Here is an 18,121-nt window from a genome sequence, read left to right on the forward strand (position 1 = left end):
TTTCCCGTGACCCTTTTTTGCCCGTATCTTTCTGCCTGCCATCAAACCAGCAGAACATATTATAGTGTAAATAAAGAATAATAATCCATCTGTTTATTGTGAAGCCAAGTAAGCTTACATGATGCACATGAGTAAGCACTAGAGGCAAAAAAAAGCAAAAAAAGAACCCTCATTTACATTCATGAAAGAGGCCAGCACCTGCATCATGTAGCAGGAGGTAGGAGGTCTGGAAAACTTTCTGCACACTGATAGCATCGCAGTTTGATTGCGTAACAGAATGTGATTTCCAACCACATTTGGAAGTAGTGACAACTGTGGTCGAGAGGAAGAAAGGAATACCCTTAAAGCTCCAGAAGGCCTGCACAAAGCTGATCTCCAAACATGGCGGGACTCTTTTTCTCCCAGCACGTATCAAAGAAGAGTTCTTGGATGATTAGACTTTATCTTCAGTCACATGCACCTACCTATTTACATCACTCTCAAAATTAAAAAAAAGAAAAGCGAAGCACATTTCACACATCCTCCTAGATTTATACTCTGCACTTTAACGGAAAAAAGAGTGAACTCAGGTGGTTTCATCATGAGTGAGACTTAATCTATGCTGTGGCAGTCTTCTAAGCACATATTTCTGTGCACTTCTTGTAATGTTTGGACTGACTTCCTGCCAGTGCACGCTATGTAGCAGCAGCCGTTCACCACAAGACAAGAGATGCGGTCCACGGCTAGAGTTGTATGAAATGTCGAAAATGCGACAGCACAGGCTTAGAGGGTGTTAACAGCCAGAGAGGTTTTTACTTTATGCCTTCTCTCGAGTAGAAATGTGACCATGATACAGCCTGCTAGGCAAAATAAGAGCAAAAATTATGATTCTATGTTACAAAATGTTCTATATAAAGGAGATGTGGAGCTTGTGACGAGCTTTTTCTGTTTATATTTTCACAGTTTTTTAATAGTAAGCTGAGTAAACTAAGACCAAAGGTTGATTTTAAAGCATTTTTTGGCCACAGACAAGAATATCCTCAAACCACATGTTTGACTAAAAAAGAAAACTTTGTAGTCTTGTTGACTTAACACCTGAGGCATAAAACCACGACACAGGAAATGCAACTGTCCCAAGTGCTGCAAGGTATTCAAATATCTTTTGAACCGCTCTGGACCAACACCTCAGCTGCACACTGAAGATGTTCTTTACTTTAAAGGTCAGCAACTCGCACGTTAAATGCAAACAGCGAGCGACACAAAAGCGCGGCCTACAAAAGCCCCCCGTCTCTAAACTGTTTTGGAAAATTCATGTCTTGTTCCCCTGTTTGGGAAAGGTGCTGTCCTGACCCCTTTACCGTAGAGCCCATAACGTTCCCCCTTGCTCTCACACAGCTGCACAGTAAGCACCTGTTAAAAGCCTGCAGAGCAACCCTCAACCTTTCAACGACAGGAAACTCTCTGGGTTGCTCCCCTCCACAGTGCGCATGTGTGCATGCAGGCACCGCATAAGTGCTCCTGTGATAGCGTTATAATAAGAGAAGCGGATGATGACATCTTCACACCTTGGCTCAAGTGCTGAAAAACTTGCTTGCTGCACTTAAACAGCTCTTTTTAAAAAAAGAAGATTTAAATAAGATTTCCCAATGGCGGCACCTGAAATCTGACATTACTGGACATTATTGGACGCTTGAGGAGACGTTTGATATCCAAAGAGGTGAGTTTCACACGTGTGATTCTTCTTACTTTAAGATTAGGTTAAAGGGGTAAAGACAAACTGTGATAAAGATGTAACAGGAAAGGATTTAAACGTCTTTCTTGTCTTAAAGCAAATATTCTACATAAATCTGGGGCTTGTTTTCAAATTTGGACTTTTCTATGAAGTTTACTGAACTTAAAAAAAATAACAAATAGCAGCAACGCAAAATAAATACATAAATAAATGAATAATGTTCAGCCTGCTGAAATTCATCTTTCACAACAGTAACAAAGCGCATTCAGTTACTGGTTATCTCCTCTGTTGATATAAATCTGCATTACAAGGAAGATGTGACCACAAAAGAGCAAACCGTTTTCTTGTAATGAAATACAAACGCTTCTGTAAATCTACTTTATTAATCTGTCCTTAAATAACATTTTCCCAAAAAAAAAGAAGTTTGGGTATTGATGTATTTTGATACAAAGTTGACACTTCCTATACAAGTTTGTCTGTATATGGAAACAATGTCGACAATGACAACTGTTAAAACGGTAAATAAATATAACAGTATGCTGTTAAAATGGTGTCCCAGCAATTTACATAAAAACTTAAATCAATCAAATATCTATTCCACTCTATTAAAATCTATTATTTTTTACAAAAAAGATGTTTTTTATGGTTTGTTTCTTCAAGCTTCTGAACTGACAATGAGTGACTGAAGTCAAAAGTCTTAAAATCTTGGCTCGTCACATCATTTCTGGTACACTTAATATCTGAAGTAGCCTTGGCTACATTGGAAACAATAACAACAACCATCAGTATGATTTTGGAAAAGCCTTCAGATGTCGATGATAAAAAGCAGAGGGTAACCCCTCAGTGGAAAATGCTGACTTGTATTACTCCCCGAGTGTGTGTCAGTAAGTGTAGGAGTGCTGATGATAAAGTAAAAACATCTTTATGATCCCTCTGTGATTCCTTTCTTGGGGTCTCGGGGCAGTAGTGGGCTGTTACTGCCGGGTGAGGCCTCTCCAGATTTTTCTCACGGCTTTGAGCCTTTGGGACAGACGGCTGCTGCGATTGGCCCACTGACCTTCTTCCATGAATGGTCTGGTGGGAGCCAAGCGAGCCTGAGAAAGCCGGTTCATACAGAGTACCAGTCTAAAACACAATACAGAGCACGTGCAGATGCTGGATTATACCAGATTAGCACTGGTACAGTTCTGCAGGGCCTGCTTTACTTTCTCCAGAATGAGAGCAGGTGACGGCCTGATGTGATTTCCTGTGCTGAACATTATAGCAAAACTGTGTCAGTTCTAGATGTGATTTTGTTTAACTGACGTAGGGTAGCATTTTTTTTTAAAGTCCCTTCAGGTCTCAGACTCTTATTTCTGAGCCCGATTTACCTCTGAGGCTCCATTTTGAGGCGAGGCCCTCGATCACATCCGACTGAAGCAGTTTTCGGAAGCAAAAGCTTTTTAGAGCACACAATTTCAAATTTAGTCAAAAAAGATTTATTCATACTGTTTTCTTTAGATTTTCCAAGAGAATTCGACTTACATAATTTTAAATACTGATCATAATATGTGGTTGTAAACCGATGTGGAATCATTCGTTGGTGAATCTAAGATGCCATTTCTTCCACTGCAAAGTTGTTGCTCAAATTTTATGACCATCGCATTTTGAAAATAACCACAAATTTCCGCCGTGTAGAAAAGATGGGCTGCAACTGCAGTTCAGACTATTCAGACAGTGACTGGATCGAGAACTTGGATGAAATCTGCGAACACTGCAACTGTCCCATACCGCCACAATCATGCAACCCAGTAAGTGTTCATTTTGTGTGTAGTATGTGGACGTTAGTGTGAGTGTGTTGGTGCAGTGCATGAATGAGCGTCCATACATGAAAAGCTTCTGGTTTGTGGTGAGTGTGAATGACCACTTGGGGGACAAACACATAAGCTGTAAACCCACAGTGTATTTTGTGTATTTTGTGTTGTGTGGATTGTTGTTGGTTATTGTCATAGATTCCTGTATAACTTACATAACTGCGAGGAAAGTTTCCTTTTGGTTGTGTAATTAAATACGGGCGTAACTATCCGTCCAATGTTGTTTGTTTCCTCTCTGAGAATTAGATTTCCCATTAGACTGGAAATGACAGAAATAAAGGAGAAAACCACATGTGGTGTGGTGTAACACAGAGATTTCACCTGGAAGTTAAAAAAAATCAAACCGCTTACGATTTACCGTCACGATCCACGTATGAAACCGTAGAACTTCACGGTTTTACAGTGAATGTGACGTGCGATGGTGTCTTGTTTGACCGCACAAATCTTACAAAGTATAAAATGGAAATTTAATCTTGTTTATTTCTTCCCAGTACACAGATCAGCTGATTCCATATCCATCGCAGATGACACCTCCTACATCACCTTTACCAGGTAATAAGTTTTAGAACAACTACATTTTTCTGCGTCTGTGTGTCTGTAAACGTATCCTGATGGAGTTAAATCCATTTTTAATTATTTCACTTAGTTACACACGACAGCCTCAGTTTAGCACTTTTCCTGCGGGCTAATAGACACACTGCATGAGTAGAATTTGAAAGTAATTGTATGCATAATTATGTAATATAATGAAAGGTTTTTTTATTGTGTCAGTGTCAGTACATCTGGACTTTTCCCTCATCCCATCACACTATAAATCTTTCCATTTCATTGTTTATGAACACAAAGTTTTCCATTCGCATTCCATTTTCTGGTTTCTGCGGTGGTTCCTCTTGCTGTTTACACAAATATGACCAAGCATGCATGAAATTATTCAAGTAACTTTGGGCTTATTGTGTACTCAAGTACCACAGCCACACTTTGTTTCCTGGGTCCTTTGTGTAATAATGAATGTGATCCGGGATCAGTGCAGGTTTTAGATACTTACAGTAAATCATGTAGTGACACATTTTTTATGATGATTCACTTCCCCATGCAGGAAACAGCTTCCGCTAGTTTATCTATTATATTTTTAGCCTCTAAGTTGGAGTTAGTTCTATAATTAATGAAAAGACAACAATTTATTATGCCTTTATCTTGCCCTATAAATAAATCTTTAATTAAGTCACCTGTAAATGTCTACTTGCTGTTCTCGTACACTCTGATGCAAGGGGATCATTCGCCATAGCCAGCTCACGCTCACAGGGGATCGTTGGCTTTTTCTGTGTAATGTTGGGTGGTCTTTGCATTACAATGTGCCGCCGTGAAAAGGCCCTACATGTCTTTGTCAGATATGTAAAATGGAATAGATTGAAATAAGCTTGACATGTTAATTGTAAGTAAATTGTATCTAAAACTACAAATTTTGTCTTGCAGTCAACGTTGTGGTGGCCATTTACAGCTATGAGCCCACTCATGACGGCGACCTCGGCTTCGACAAAGGAGACAAACTCAAGATCCTCAACAAGTAATCTGCTTTTAAACACACAGCAATGTCTTGCAAAGAAAACCAAGAACTAATCTGGTCCATTATCCACTCACCCCATAAATAGTGCAACATAAGCTATAAAACCTTAACACCAGGACATTTAATTGATGATTGTACAAAGACAACCCAAACTGAGAAACTGCACTGTTTTGTTTTTAACTATATATACACTCATTTTGACTTTAATGCCAGAAATATGTTTGAAAAAAGCTGGGACTGACACACTTTCCACTGTGTATCGTAACTCTGTGTATGTTAGGAAAACGAGAAAATCAATTGTTGCAGTTTTGAAAGTGAAATCTCTTTTTTGTTTGTTGATTGGAACAGCTGGGGTAATCTTGTTTTTGGAATGGCTGACACATCTGGACCACAAGTGAAGCCAAGCTGTTGTAATAATAATACAGAGTAGCAGTGTTTTGCTAAAATAAGCAAGAACGTCTGTCACCTGCATGGCAGTATGCATTGTTTACTACACCAAAAGATGGCTGTGGTGTTTTTAGATCATGGGTATCGATATTTCAGGTGCTCAGCCTCGCCCTAGCGTTAAATACGAAAGACTCAGATATCACTCAGATAAAGACTTAAATTAGAAAACATCTGCGCGACGCTCGTTATAATTCTAATTAACATTTCTGGCTTCATGTTCCACCAACTGTTGTTTTGGTATTACACAGTTTTTCCAGTCTTTAACTGCTCTGTCCGCACGTTTTCTTTTAATGTATTGTTGACGCCAAATTTAAATTGAGCACATTTTTTAAAAAACAACAAAAATGCAGAGTTATCATTTGCTATATTGTCTTTGTACGTTTTCAGTTAAATATTGGGATTAACGTATTTGCAAATGACTTAAATTCAGCTTTTATTCATACTTGCACATTTATAAATATTTTTTGCTCACAGCTGTGGGTCTGATGGACTGCCGAGCACCCACTGTAAATACACGCCATGTGTTTTATAATGTATTTTCAGATGGGAGATGTTGTGACTACATGATCTCACCCAACACTTCCTGTCACTGTGTGCTGTTGAAAATTGAATAAATACAAAAAAGTGCCAAAAAAATTCAGACATGTGATTTTGCGGGTTCGAAAGAGGAAACGCAAACTTTAACGACAAGAGAAAAACATATATATAACAGCAAAGGAAATAAAGCCATATGACATACTATACTATATATATGTAGGTAAATATAAAAATGTGCAATAGAAACTCATTAGAATATGTACGAAGAAAAGAAAATAATCTTTTGCTTGAAAGTGAAAGCTAACATATCAAAATATAAAAAGCTAGTGTTCTGCATGCACACTTAATGTAGCAAGATATACCAGTTTTTCAGTAAAAAAATATGTTTGTGACATAGAAAACATAACTTCCTGGCACGACTGCTAGCTAATATTGTTTTAAAAGATGTGACAATTGTTAATGATTTTAGGCAGAACTCCAACGACATAACAAGATTCATTTATGTAGCTCAAGATCTTAAATCTTTAATTTTTAGAGCCATTTACAATTAAGTCTGTGCTGAGCATCCTTCTTTCCCTTCAGCGTCTTCTTCTTTTACACAGAGCAACACATTTTTCTCCCTCCCAGCGATGCACTTCATTTTATTCACGTAAAGACTATTGAGGCCTTTTTGGGGTTGAACTGAACCTGCTTTCTGAAGCTGTGTGACACGCATCGCGGCTATGATAACTAATTCATAGTATTGTTGCTGCCTCTTCTGACCTGCAGGGATGATCCAGAATGGTATCTGGCAGAGTCTCTCACCACAGGCCAGCAGGGCTACATCCCCCACAACTTTGTCGCATTGTCCACCGTGGAGACCGAACCGTACGTCACACAGGAAGCACGCTGACACGCCTTTCAAAGCCATGTCATTCAACCTCAACACCATCTCATGTCATACAATGCATTATCTGTCCCTGAGGGAAGGGAAGTGGTTAGCTCAAAGTGTGAAGCATATGGTGTGTTTGCGCTGCAGGTGGTTCTTCAGGAACATTTCGAGAAACGAAGCCATGAGGCTGCTCCTCGCTCCTGGGAATACGCAGGGTTCCTTCCTGATTCGAGAGAGTGAGACCGCCAAAGGTAAAATGCTCTACAGAAAACCGACTGCACAGATCTGCAGGCAGCTTCTCAGCAGTCTGTTTTACTTCACATTGAGATGCACTTAAATGCTTTGTGTCACACTTTAAACCTTTAATAGCCTAAATGGAACAAGTGAGATCATGAACAATATGACTGGTTTCCTCAGTATCAGTCAGTTTTGTTATTACGTGCATTTCCCGTAATCCCACTACCTGTTTCCCAATTTGTCTCATCTGTTTTGTCTCAGTTTTGTTTTCCTGCTTCTTGCTAAAAATAAAACTATGGCCGGGGACTTACATGCTGCATTAATTTCACTGTAAATGAAGCCACGACTGCTAAATGCTCACCCACCTGAAGTCTGCCACGATTCATTATTTTAGCCACTGACACACAGTTCTGTACGGCGGTCTGCACTGTGCTTTTTTAACATCGTCGAATGAACCTTATAATTGTTAAAGTACTCGACTGTGCCCACGTACAGCCTCACAGAACAACGCAGTACAGTGTGATTACCACAGATATTTAACTCTGACTCATAACACACTGGAACACACGGTGACTCACATTTTGTGAGAAAACTGATGTTTCTATGCATTGTGGTAAAATAACTATAAAATATAAATTATTACAATCAATCAATCTTTATTTATCCCAGACTCATAGTCCATAAAAACAAGATAAATCTCATGACACATAAAACAATAAAAACACATTAAAAAAACCCACCCAAATCATTTTCCAACAAAAAGACGACCACACCAGCGTCTCTACAATGTAGGCTGGTTACTGAGGGGTGTTCCCATATGTGCATTAAGCTTTACAAGAGGACCCCGGCCACGTAAACCAAAACCTGTCTGAGAATCATTGTCGTGCTTTCTTCATTGCCAGCTTAATCGAGTGATGGTTGCATCATTTGGTCGCTTTTTTTCTCACATTGGTAAATTTTCCGAAATGTGACAGGATTCAAACTCTCGCCTTCAGCTGAATAAAACATAAGCTGTGTATAAAAGATGGATGATTGCACAACTATATTTCAAAGCTTGAAGTTTGGCATTATGGGCTTCACTATTGTGGAGCAATGAGTGGCAATACTTGGACCAGATGGTTGAGTGCTAATATGAAAACCAAAAGTCGTTAGCTAATGAGCATCCTCTCGATAAACCCGCTTTCTGACACTTAGAATGATCAAACTTTACAAAATGGACTTAATATTTTACTCAACAAATCAAAAAACTCACCAAAAACCAGCGACTAAACCCATAAAACCACCAGGAAACTGTTTACAGAGACCAGTGCTGGGGCTTTTTCTCACCGAGAAAACTGTAGTCTGTTTGCAAACGCCGCTATCACCCCATCATGTTGGCCATCTTTGATATGGTCAGTGAGTGCTATATTAGCTAGCTTAATTGCTAAGATGCATCCAGATGCACACACAGCTACTCGCTGTTAGTGTTAGCACATAAATAAGATAATACTAGTAAGTCACTCACCGAAAAACTGGAAGAGTTTTGTGGACGGTCTGTTAGCATGGCAGCAAACATGCTCAAAAAGTCCATTTCGGTGACAGGAAGCGGGTGAGGTGACACCTGGAAGACAACTAGAAGCTACACGTATCATCAACCTGTCACTCAAAACAGCTGAGACCCTAATACTGCCTCATCAAAGCCTTTTCTTAATTTTCAAGCCCCAGAGGTTACCACGTGTGTTCAAGCTATAACAACTCCATGACACCAATATGCTTCCTGTTTAAAGCATTATGGGAAACAAAGCAAACATTTTTATGTTACATGGGAGTAGATAGTGCATGTATCTCAGTTTTGTCAGGTGGAAAGGACTTTCAATGCTCCCAGTTGGTAAAAATGATCAGATTAGCAACTTTAAGCATTAAAGCTGTCACGATGTTGCAAATCTATGCAGAGCGAATCAGCCCACAACATTATTTCTGCTTCAAAGGCCATTTTAGCATTAAACTTTGTCTATATTATGAGAAAATTAAAAATGTTTAATAGTACTAATGTATTAATATTGACATTTCCAATACATTAGCCACTAATTTCATGCATTGTAGTGGATGATGTATTTTGGAAAGCCTGCAGTGTCTGACAGTGAAAAGCTTAGTTAGGACATTTTAGAGTAAATCATCATGGTTCTAACTTCCTGTTCCAGGATCATACTCGTTATCAGTGAGAGATCTGGACCATAACACAGGTGAAGGAGTGAAGCACTACAGGATCCGCAACATGGACAATGGTGGCTTCTACATCACAGCGAAGATATCCTTCAACTCGCTGAAGGAGCTCGTCCAGCATCACTCACGTGCGTACAGCCTCTTGAGGGGATTATCGATATTGCTGGTTACTGTGGGGTCTTCATTCCAATAATTTTATACGTTTCCTTTCTTTGTCATCCAGGTGATGCAGACGGGCTGTGCACAAAGCTGGTGAAACCATGTCAGTCGAGGGCACCGCAGAAGCCCTGGTGGCAGGACGAGTGGGAGATTCCTCGTGAGTCCCTGAAACTGGAACGCAGGCTCGGAGCTGGGCAGTTTGGAGAAGTCTGGATGGGTCAGTGCATTTCCATTTGCATGACTTTTAAAGGCCTGCAGAATTTTGCAGAAAAAGATCGTGTGTACAAAGCCCAGTTGCTCAATCTGGTTGTGGCCTTGACTGAGTGGCTGCCAAAAAGTTTTCGCCAGGGTTTTTCTGCAGTGTATGCAGAAGCGTTTCCTCCATGCAGTCTTAATTGTAGGCTTGTTTGAGCTGGTTAACTGAAGAGTGATGGGAGGTATTAACCGTGTTACACAACATCGCTCAAGCAGCATAAATTTGGCTTTCCTGTGAGCTCATGTCTCCTAACAATACATCCATGAATGGCAATTGTGATTGTGAAGGATTAAGGTAAACAAGACACAAAATGTTTGGATCACATGGGTATCAGTTGAACTAATCTGTACCACAACCCCATTATTACTGAATTGCAGGAGTAACTTTCCCTCTATTCCCCATCCTCATTTGCCAGCACCATTTAACATCCCAAACAAACCTCTCTTTAAGAGCTAAACATTACCAACCATGGAACTTCTCCACTCACAGCCACTTTATACTTACAATGTCGTCTCCCATGTAGCCAGAGCTCTGTTTGTTTCTTCATCCTCATCCAAACATTGGTTCAGTGACATTCTTGAATTGTGGGTGCGACTGTCACTGGCTTTGAAATGTTTATTTACATGCACATGAAAATACACAACTACGTCTTCTAACGAGATTTCCATAGTAGATAAAAGGGGCAGAGAGATGCTTTGAATAGTAAAAATAATTTGCTCACAGTATCGCTGCACTTCATGCTTGGTGTGAATTGTTCAGCGCTTTGTGTAACTGAAAGTGAAACTGCTCGGTTGTGGCTTTAGTTGGCATGAGGAGGGTGTCAGTGTTCCAGAGCTGGAATGAGATCCCGTTTGCATGAAAGCCATTTAAAAACTGTTGCTCGTCTGGCCCACGTTGAATCGCTCCACTGGTGACAAAAGAGCTGTGTTTAGAGTCATCAAATCACCAGCCGGCAACTAGATGGGCTTAATTACTCGTGTGGACAGAACAGAACATTCTTAGTTGGAGTAGAGGCATAGCTTTGTTTGTCAATCAGTTCAGGATTATAATCTAATATTTGATTGTGGATAAAAGTCGTTACATTTTCTAAAAATGAATAGAGTGGAGTCCTGCTGACTTTACTTTGTTTGACATATTTGGCACGATATGATATCAATCGGCCTTCATTACAGGGAAGGAAAAAAAGACAATAAAATGAAGATAAAACATCTTATTAAAAGACAGCTTTACCAAATGTCTCCATAGCTGGGATTGGTGCTGTGCAATAATAAATCTTCTGTTGCTACACCCACAATGATTTCATTTTCAGAAGAACTGAGCCTGCAAACATTTTTATACACCGCATTTCTCCATTCAGCTTTAAACGCTCCTCCCCTCACCCTCAACCCCAGACACGGCAGATGGCTGCCCTGAGCCCGGTTCTGTCAGAGGCTTCTTCCTGTTAAAACTGAGCTTTTCCTTCCCCCTGCCACCAAGTGCTTGCTCATAGGAGGTCATCGGATTCTTGGGTTTTCTCTGTATTATTCTGGGGTCTTTACCTTACACTATATAAAGTACTGGGTGACTTTTTTCAAGCAGCGCTCTAACATTTGGCTTGACTCGGTTAGTCATGGCCACACACAAAGTAATGATTTAGCATTTAATGTTATTTAATAAACGGCAAACGTGGAGTCACCCACTTCATTTTAGCCATCTCACAGACAAACTGCTTAGCAAGTTAAAGTCATAGTCTGTGCTGGTGCACTGCACAAATACTGGACTGGTGGTGGGTAACAGATTAAATATTAAGACACTCAAAACAGACACACCCTTGTAATGCGTAACTCCAAAGGCTAAATGGATGTGTATTTATATAACACTTCTTTTGTCTTTTTGGCCACTCAGAGTCCTTTCAAACTTCAACCCACAGTCATGCGTTTGCATGTCCTCTTGCCACGATTTGAACAGCGAAAGAGTTATAAACCTGTTTTTGCACCTGACTATGGGAAGGTTTATTTCATCTCTCAAGTTTGTTTTTTTTTTTAAAGTCTGAAGGGATTAACTTTCTTTAAACCAGCCTCTAGTGGCCATTCAAACACTTGCCATTTTTTGGCACTTGCTTGTTAGCTCAATTTTTTCAGCTCTGACATACTAAAGTAAAAAGTGCTAAGTGGTAAACACCAGCATGAGTTAACCCTGTGATATCTATATGCCCATATGTTTTCAGGTGTCTACAACAACGACAGGAAAGTGGCAATCAAGAATCTGAAAATGGGCACTATGTCAGTGGAAGCCTTCTTGGCAGAAGCCAACATGATGAAGAACCTGCAGCATCCTCGCCTCGTCCGCCTCTTCGCTGTGGTTACCCAGGAGCCGATCTACATTGTCACCGAGTACATGGAAAATGGTAGGCAGAAACACAACATGTGTCACAACCTGGAGAATTTTACTAATGAGCTAGTAACGCCCAACACTCAAGAGGGAATTCCACATGTCAGCTGAAGCATTAAAGGAAAATAAACCAGAGTGTTTCTGAGCAGTTCCTATTTGAAGGTAAATTAAAGAGATATGCGTTTGTAATCACACCAGCTCCTTTCCATTCAATTAAATAATCTAAAATATGTCTAAGCCTGTCTGAAATCGTTGCCCTAATCTCCTGCTGTGTCAGGGTGAGCTCTGTGCCTGCAGCCTGCAGCAAAGACAAAAGAATTTCTGTTGTAAGTTCTTGCGCTGTTATAGACGCTCAGGATTAAACATGTTGATCTCCTATCAGACTTTGGGTGAAAGCACATGCTCGAACAAAAGAGCGGGCAGCCCAATGCGTTTCTTCTTTTCCCTGAGTCATAATGTCGTCATACATCTGCTCCACCTCAGTGAGCCTGTTGAATCAGTAGAATAGGTTTTGATGGTACATCCACAGCTGCCCTTCTGTTTGTTTGACTTTGATGTTTGATAAGAGATGAAGCTCTGTAATTTTTACATGAATCGAGTCGTGTGAGGAAATCTGAATGAGGCAGCCACAGTAACTCTTAAAACCTGCTGCTTTGATGAAGCAGCCAAGCCTCTGATAGGCCATTTTCGGCTTCTCCTCGTGGCCTTCACTGCTGGGTGCTAAAATGTTTCAAAGCAAACATGAACTTTCACTTCTTTCCTGGGCCTCTTCCAGACAGGTTACTGGTGTTTACGCATCGAGGGGAAGTCTCTCTGGGCCCGTCTGAGACGAAGGGTGTTAAATTAGGAGAGGATGAATCACTGTGTTATTGTTCACACAGACCCCTGATGGTGCCTGGCTCTTTTCCAGGGACGCATTTACACAAATGTCGGCACACTGCACCGCTGCGGCCGTAAACAAACATGCCGCAGCGCTTTGAATAACAGTTTGTTCAGCATCTCGCCGCTGTGTCTTCCTCTTTTCCCCTCTCCTCTTACATAACATATGAGGAATTGCAGTGAATCACAAATCATGTTAGCAGTTTCAGTACTCTCAATAAAGGTTTACTGCCCACAAATTTTTCACTGAGAGGAACAATCGCAAAATGCACAGAGAGATGCTGTCACAAACACAACAACGGGCCTACAGCTGAAATGAATGGCGTGCCTTTGTATAGTCGTCTGTGAGTAGCTTGCAAACCACCAGCACTGGTTCTACGTGAGGCCGTGTCTTTGTCTGGGATCCACATGTTAACGGGACACAATTGTCGCTTCTGTTGTGAAAAGAAAGGACGGCTCTGGAGTTCCCATCTTTTCTGCTTCTCCCTTTTTTTATTATCAGAGACAACAAAGATGGAAAATAACAGGCGTGCCATCCCAGCTTCCCTTTGTGACCTTGACAAAGAGCTTTACCCTGGTTCTCATACTTCAAAAGCTGTCTTCCGGACTTAAGCAGAGGAGTAACTGCCTCTTCTTTCCTGGCACAGTCATTCCTCTGAAACTATTTCCTTTGGTCTGACTTGGTTGGGTGGCGCACAGAGGTATTGTTCTCTGCTAATCAAAGTCAGCACAAAGTCAGCTATCAGAAACTTGACTGATGGTCTCTACTTCCTCCAAGTGATATTTCACTGATTTGAGTTGCTATTCTGGTCCAGCTCGCTGTATTTATGGCTGCGGAGAATCGCGAGCGCTTTTTTTGTGGATAAAGGGAAATATAATTAGTCTTGTGGACAGTGCACGGTTTTTTCAATTCATTTTAGCATTCGTTGTTGCCTAATCTTTGTTGCATAACAGTTAGTAATGTGGACACGCCATTATGCAACCTGTTATTCTTTTTGAATGAATGAAAACTTAAGTTGTATATTTTTCTTACAGGTAGCCTGGTGGATTACCTGAAAACAACAGAGGGGAGCAATTTGCCCATGAACGTCCTGATAGAGATGTCATCTCAGGCAAGACATTTATTGTTACAGTGAATATATCTGCCCACTTATCTTCATCCTCTCTTCAAGTTATTTACAAAATTTAGTTTTTCACTTCCTATTATTCTAGTGCAGCACTTCCACGCAGTAAAGTACCCACTGTTGAGGCTTAGTTTAATCTGGTGATAATATCAGAACCGCGCGTGTGTGTGTGTGTGTGTGTGCGCAGATGTGAAACCATGTTGATGAATGCAGGCTGGTCTAGACACTGTGGCACATATACCACAGAGGCTTATTACCACTGAACAAAGGGGCTATTGCCTGAACATTTTATCTTGTATTTTTTTAATCACACATTTGCACAAAGATGCCAACGTAGCTAAAATTTTAAAAGTATGGCCTTTGCCACTGAATACATGTGGCAGTGAAAGTATTATAATAAGCTTAGGTCGAAAACGAAAAAGTGTAGTTGAAACTTCTTTCAAGTCAGACCCACTGCTTCCTTATCTTTCCCTTCTTAGTGCAAAGCGAAGCTAAACCAGCCAGCTGCTGACTTCACACTGGCGTCAGCTGCAAAATTTTAAGCATATATTACTATTCGTACCCACTCCTACTTTGTGAAATATAACCTGTCAAAGAAGTTAAATGTGTAGGTTTGGGAATGGAAAACAAAACCACAGGAAGGCAGGCTGAAGCTTCAAAGTCTAACCTGACGAGATTCTTGATGTGCAAGAGGCAAATTCTCGAACGCCTCAGAGCTCGCTGCAGAGGGCTGGAGTTTGTGCACAGCAGTGAACGCATTTTTACAGAATCAACGTTTTCAAGCCAGTTATGCACTGATAGATTTTGTGGTAACTGTAACCACCATGCAGTGGACCATAGAGACAAATGTGATTTATTGCCGTGGTCACAACCCTACCTTATGTTTAAATCAAAGTACATGCATGCAGTTAGAGGAATTAGAGATTTTACTCATAATATTTTGACAGTGGCAACCACAAATCGAAGTGTGGTTTTAAGAACTTTTTAAATGCTTTCCATTATTTGTTTCATGCCACAATCAAATGAATGGAACAAAGGTGTAAAGAGGTTTAAAGAGGTAGAGGTGGAGGTCACGCTGCCGCTTTGTGAAAGACACAAACATACGTACATCTCAGGTTTCTCCCCGCCTATGTGACACATTCTCACGCCCGAAATATGCACCGCAGCTTCAGAAAAACGAGATAAAACTAGAGAAATGAACAGATCGCCATAAATTTATCAGATAATTTGTGTTTGTGGGGTGGTGAATTCTGTGGAAATCCTCAGCATCAATTTCCTGATTCATCAGAGTGCACTATCAGAGTGCCTTATAGGTCCACATATTTCAAAATGAGCTGTGTTGTACCTGAATGAGTCACAGACTGCCAGTGTATTAAACTCTCAGTCTGTGGGAAGGTAAAGCCAGGACTGCAGCGTTTTGTTTTGGGAAGTAGAGCTGGTGTTGCGCACCTGGGTGGAGCACAGAGGTGAAAGGGTAGAGAGAACTGACCCGAGGAAGTAGTCAACTCCCTACTTTGGGAACCTGTCTGGTTCATGTGTCTAACACACAAACATTGCACAGTGCTAAAATACACACAGGCCGTCTACAGCCATTTATTTTGTGCTTGAACACACACACTCATGCCTCATGCTTCTTTTGTCATGTGCTGTCCCCTGCAGGTGGCTGACGGCATGGCATTTATTGAGCAGAAAAATTACATTCATCGAGATCTGCGAGCTGCCAATATTCTCGTCTCTCATGAGCTCATCTGCAAGGTTGCCGACTTTGGACTCGCACGACTCATAGAGGACAACGAATACACAGCGAGAGAGGGTAGCAACAGCTTTACCTATATCACGGCATCTCTTCGGCTCTATTTCAGAACATTTCATAGATTCTTGTTTAATCTTCTCCATTGTTTCTAGGTGCAAAGTTCCCCATTAAATGGACGGCCCCAGAAGCTATTAATTATGGCACCTTCTCCATAAAATCTGATGTGTGGTCATTTGGGATCCTCCTTACAGAAATAGTGACATATGGACGCATTCCTTACCCTGGTAAATGATCACACTCGTATTACTCATTCTAGTAATAATAATAATTGTAAAAACATTTGATTTCTTATTTGTTTATTTATTTTTTATCAGGTATGTCCAACCCAGAGGTAATCCAGAACCTGGAGCGGGGCTACAGAATGCCACAGCCTGACAACTGCTCCGATGCTCTTTATAGCATCATGTGTCACTGCTGGAAGGAGAGTCCGGAGGAGAGACCTACGTTCGAGTACCTGAGGAATGTTCTGGAGGATTTCTTCACATCCACAGAGAGGCAATACCAGGAATAGCTAGGAATAGACACATACAATAAACAGATTCAAACTAAGGCACAGCCTGTGAAAGTGGATGCTGGATTTTGATTTTTTTTCTTTAGAAGAATGCATGCCTTTCTACTGATAGAGATAAACAGACATTTTCCAAGTTTCTGCATCAAATATATTCTGACGTGACCACTTAGATATGATACTATTACCTATGGAACTATGAATAAGAACCAGAAACAGCTGGATCAGAGCCAGCAGCAGAGGGGAGAGTGATCGCCAAGCTGCTTGAATTAACTGGGGACTGACCGATGTAGCTGGATAAGCAGCTGCTCTCCTGGTGCTTGTTGTTAACATGTAAATACTGTTCACTGCTTCAGCTGTGTTTTACCTCTGCTGTTTAATAAATGTTTTTGAAAGTGTTTTAATTTCAGTAAAAAAAGAGAAGTTGTTCGTGAATGTTGTTTGTTACCAGATGACATGTGCATTATTTTAGTTTATCATTGCTGATGTTGCAGTGCGTTACCCTAAAATCATGAGAGCCGTCAAACTATTGCTATTGCTCGAGTACTGTAAGTTTTGGGGTAACTTCTGAGTCTTCCATTGATCTTGGGTTCTTTAAACTTGTACTGCATTTCGTTTTAAAGGCAAATAATATTTTACAATGCTGTATTTATTTTAGGGGCAGCGCTACTTGCTTATTGTAGGATTTTATTTACATAACACAGACGTTTATATTTGAGAAATGTGCCTCTGATTAAATATGGAGAAAGCAGCCGCATCATTAAAATGCTGTTTACAACACAGTCATTTTTTTGTTTTTTCTATATATTTATTAAGAATTAATTTTTAATTTTTGTTTTCAGTTTAGTTTTCTTTTCCCGAGTGGGTTTGCTTGAGTAAGTTTACTGCTTTTAGTTTAGTTTATACTAATTAAAGCATCAATTCTAGCTCAGTTTTTCATAATAATAATAATATAGGGAGGCTTTTCCCAAGTACTGTAATTTTTTTCCCTAAACAATTTATTTTTGTAAGTTAAATAAAACAAAATCAATCTCAGTTTTAGCTTTGGCTTTACTTATAATTAAATATACTAATTGCTTTGTTTTCTGTCCAGACAAAAGCCAGCATACCTGTAGTGCTGGTTCCAGTCCTGGATCAATCGAGAGTGTTGTATCAGGAAGGACATAGTAAACTTTTTGCCATACCAAAAATTAGATCTTCATACCATTTCAGTCAGATCCCAGTTTAACAATGACTTCCTTTGGTGCTGTTGGGCAACAGGGTGAAGGTGGAAACTGTGCAAAGGTCGGCTGAAGACAAATGAAAAAGAAAAGAGAAGGTGTGTTAGGAAGCAGAGAAAGAATGAAAGGCAGGGCAGAGGTGAGAGTATGGACTCTAATTTAAAGACTCTGACAGGTAAAGGAGGAGAGCTGCTGGTACGATGGAGAGAAGCAATGGTGATGGAACAGTTGACACACACGATCAGACAGCAGGCTCTGAGGACTATGATGTTCACAGGTGACATTGTGATCTGTAGTTAGAGCAGGGAGCAGGTGGAAGAGAGCCCACAGAGGTGGAGGTATGCACTGGATAGGAGAGGAATGAAAGTCA

General features: G+C 40.4%; 1 protein-coding gene across 2 annotated transcripts; it reads left to right on the top strand.

Annotated features, from left to right (window-relative positions):
• Positions 1–1,557: 1,557 nt before the first annotated feature.
• lck (LCK proto-oncogene, Src family tyrosine kinase) lies at positions 1,558–17,252 on the top strand. Of its 2 annotated transcripts, XM_063497104.1 has the most exons (13): positions 1,558–1,696; positions 3,389–3,501; positions 4,056–4,116; positions 5,038–5,128; positions 6,881–6,979; positions 7,131–7,234; positions 9,401–9,550; positions 9,646–9,798; positions 12,044–12,223; positions 14,122–14,198; positions 15,870–16,023; positions 16,116–16,247; positions 16,338–17,252. In XM_063497104.1, the coding sequence occupies exons 2-13, from the start codon at positions 3,394–3,396 to the stop codon at positions 16,532–16,534; spliced, it is 1,506 nt and encodes a 501-aa protein (XP_063353174.1). In that variant the 5' UTR covers positions 1,558–1,696; positions 3,389–3,393; the 3' UTR covers positions 16,535–17,252. The 2 variants fall into 2 exon arrangements, with proteins under 2 accessions (XP_063353174.1, XP_063353175.1); XM_063497105.1 differs by lacking the exon at positions 1,558–1,696 and having other exon boundaries at positions 3,343–3,501.
• The last annotated feature ends 869 nt before the right edge of the window (positions 17,253–18,121 follow it).

Source organism: Pelmatolapia mariae, linkage group LG16_19 (assembly GCF_036321145.2).
Source record: "Pelmatolapia mariae isolate MD_Pm_ZW linkage group LG16_19, Pm_UMD_F_2, whole genome shotgun sequence".
Lineage (NCBI taxonomy): Eukaryota > Metazoa > Chordata > Actinopteri > Cichliformes > Cichlidae > Pelmatolapia > Pelmatolapia mariae.

Excerpts from the sequence above, each read along its gene's own strand:
- lck (XM_063497104.1), top strand. The coding sequence starts at position 3,394 with ATGGGCTGCAACTGCAGTTCAGACTATTCAGACAGTGACTGGATCGAG. Across the intron at positions 7,235-9,400 it reads AGAGAGTGAGACCGCCAAAG|GATCATACTCGTTATCAGTG; the intron begins GTAAAATGCTCT and ends TTCCTGTTCCAG. Across the intron at positions 16,248-16,337 it reads TGGACGCATTCCTTACCCTG|GTATGTCCAACCCAGAGGTA; the intron begins GTAAATGATCAC and ends ATTTTTTATCAG.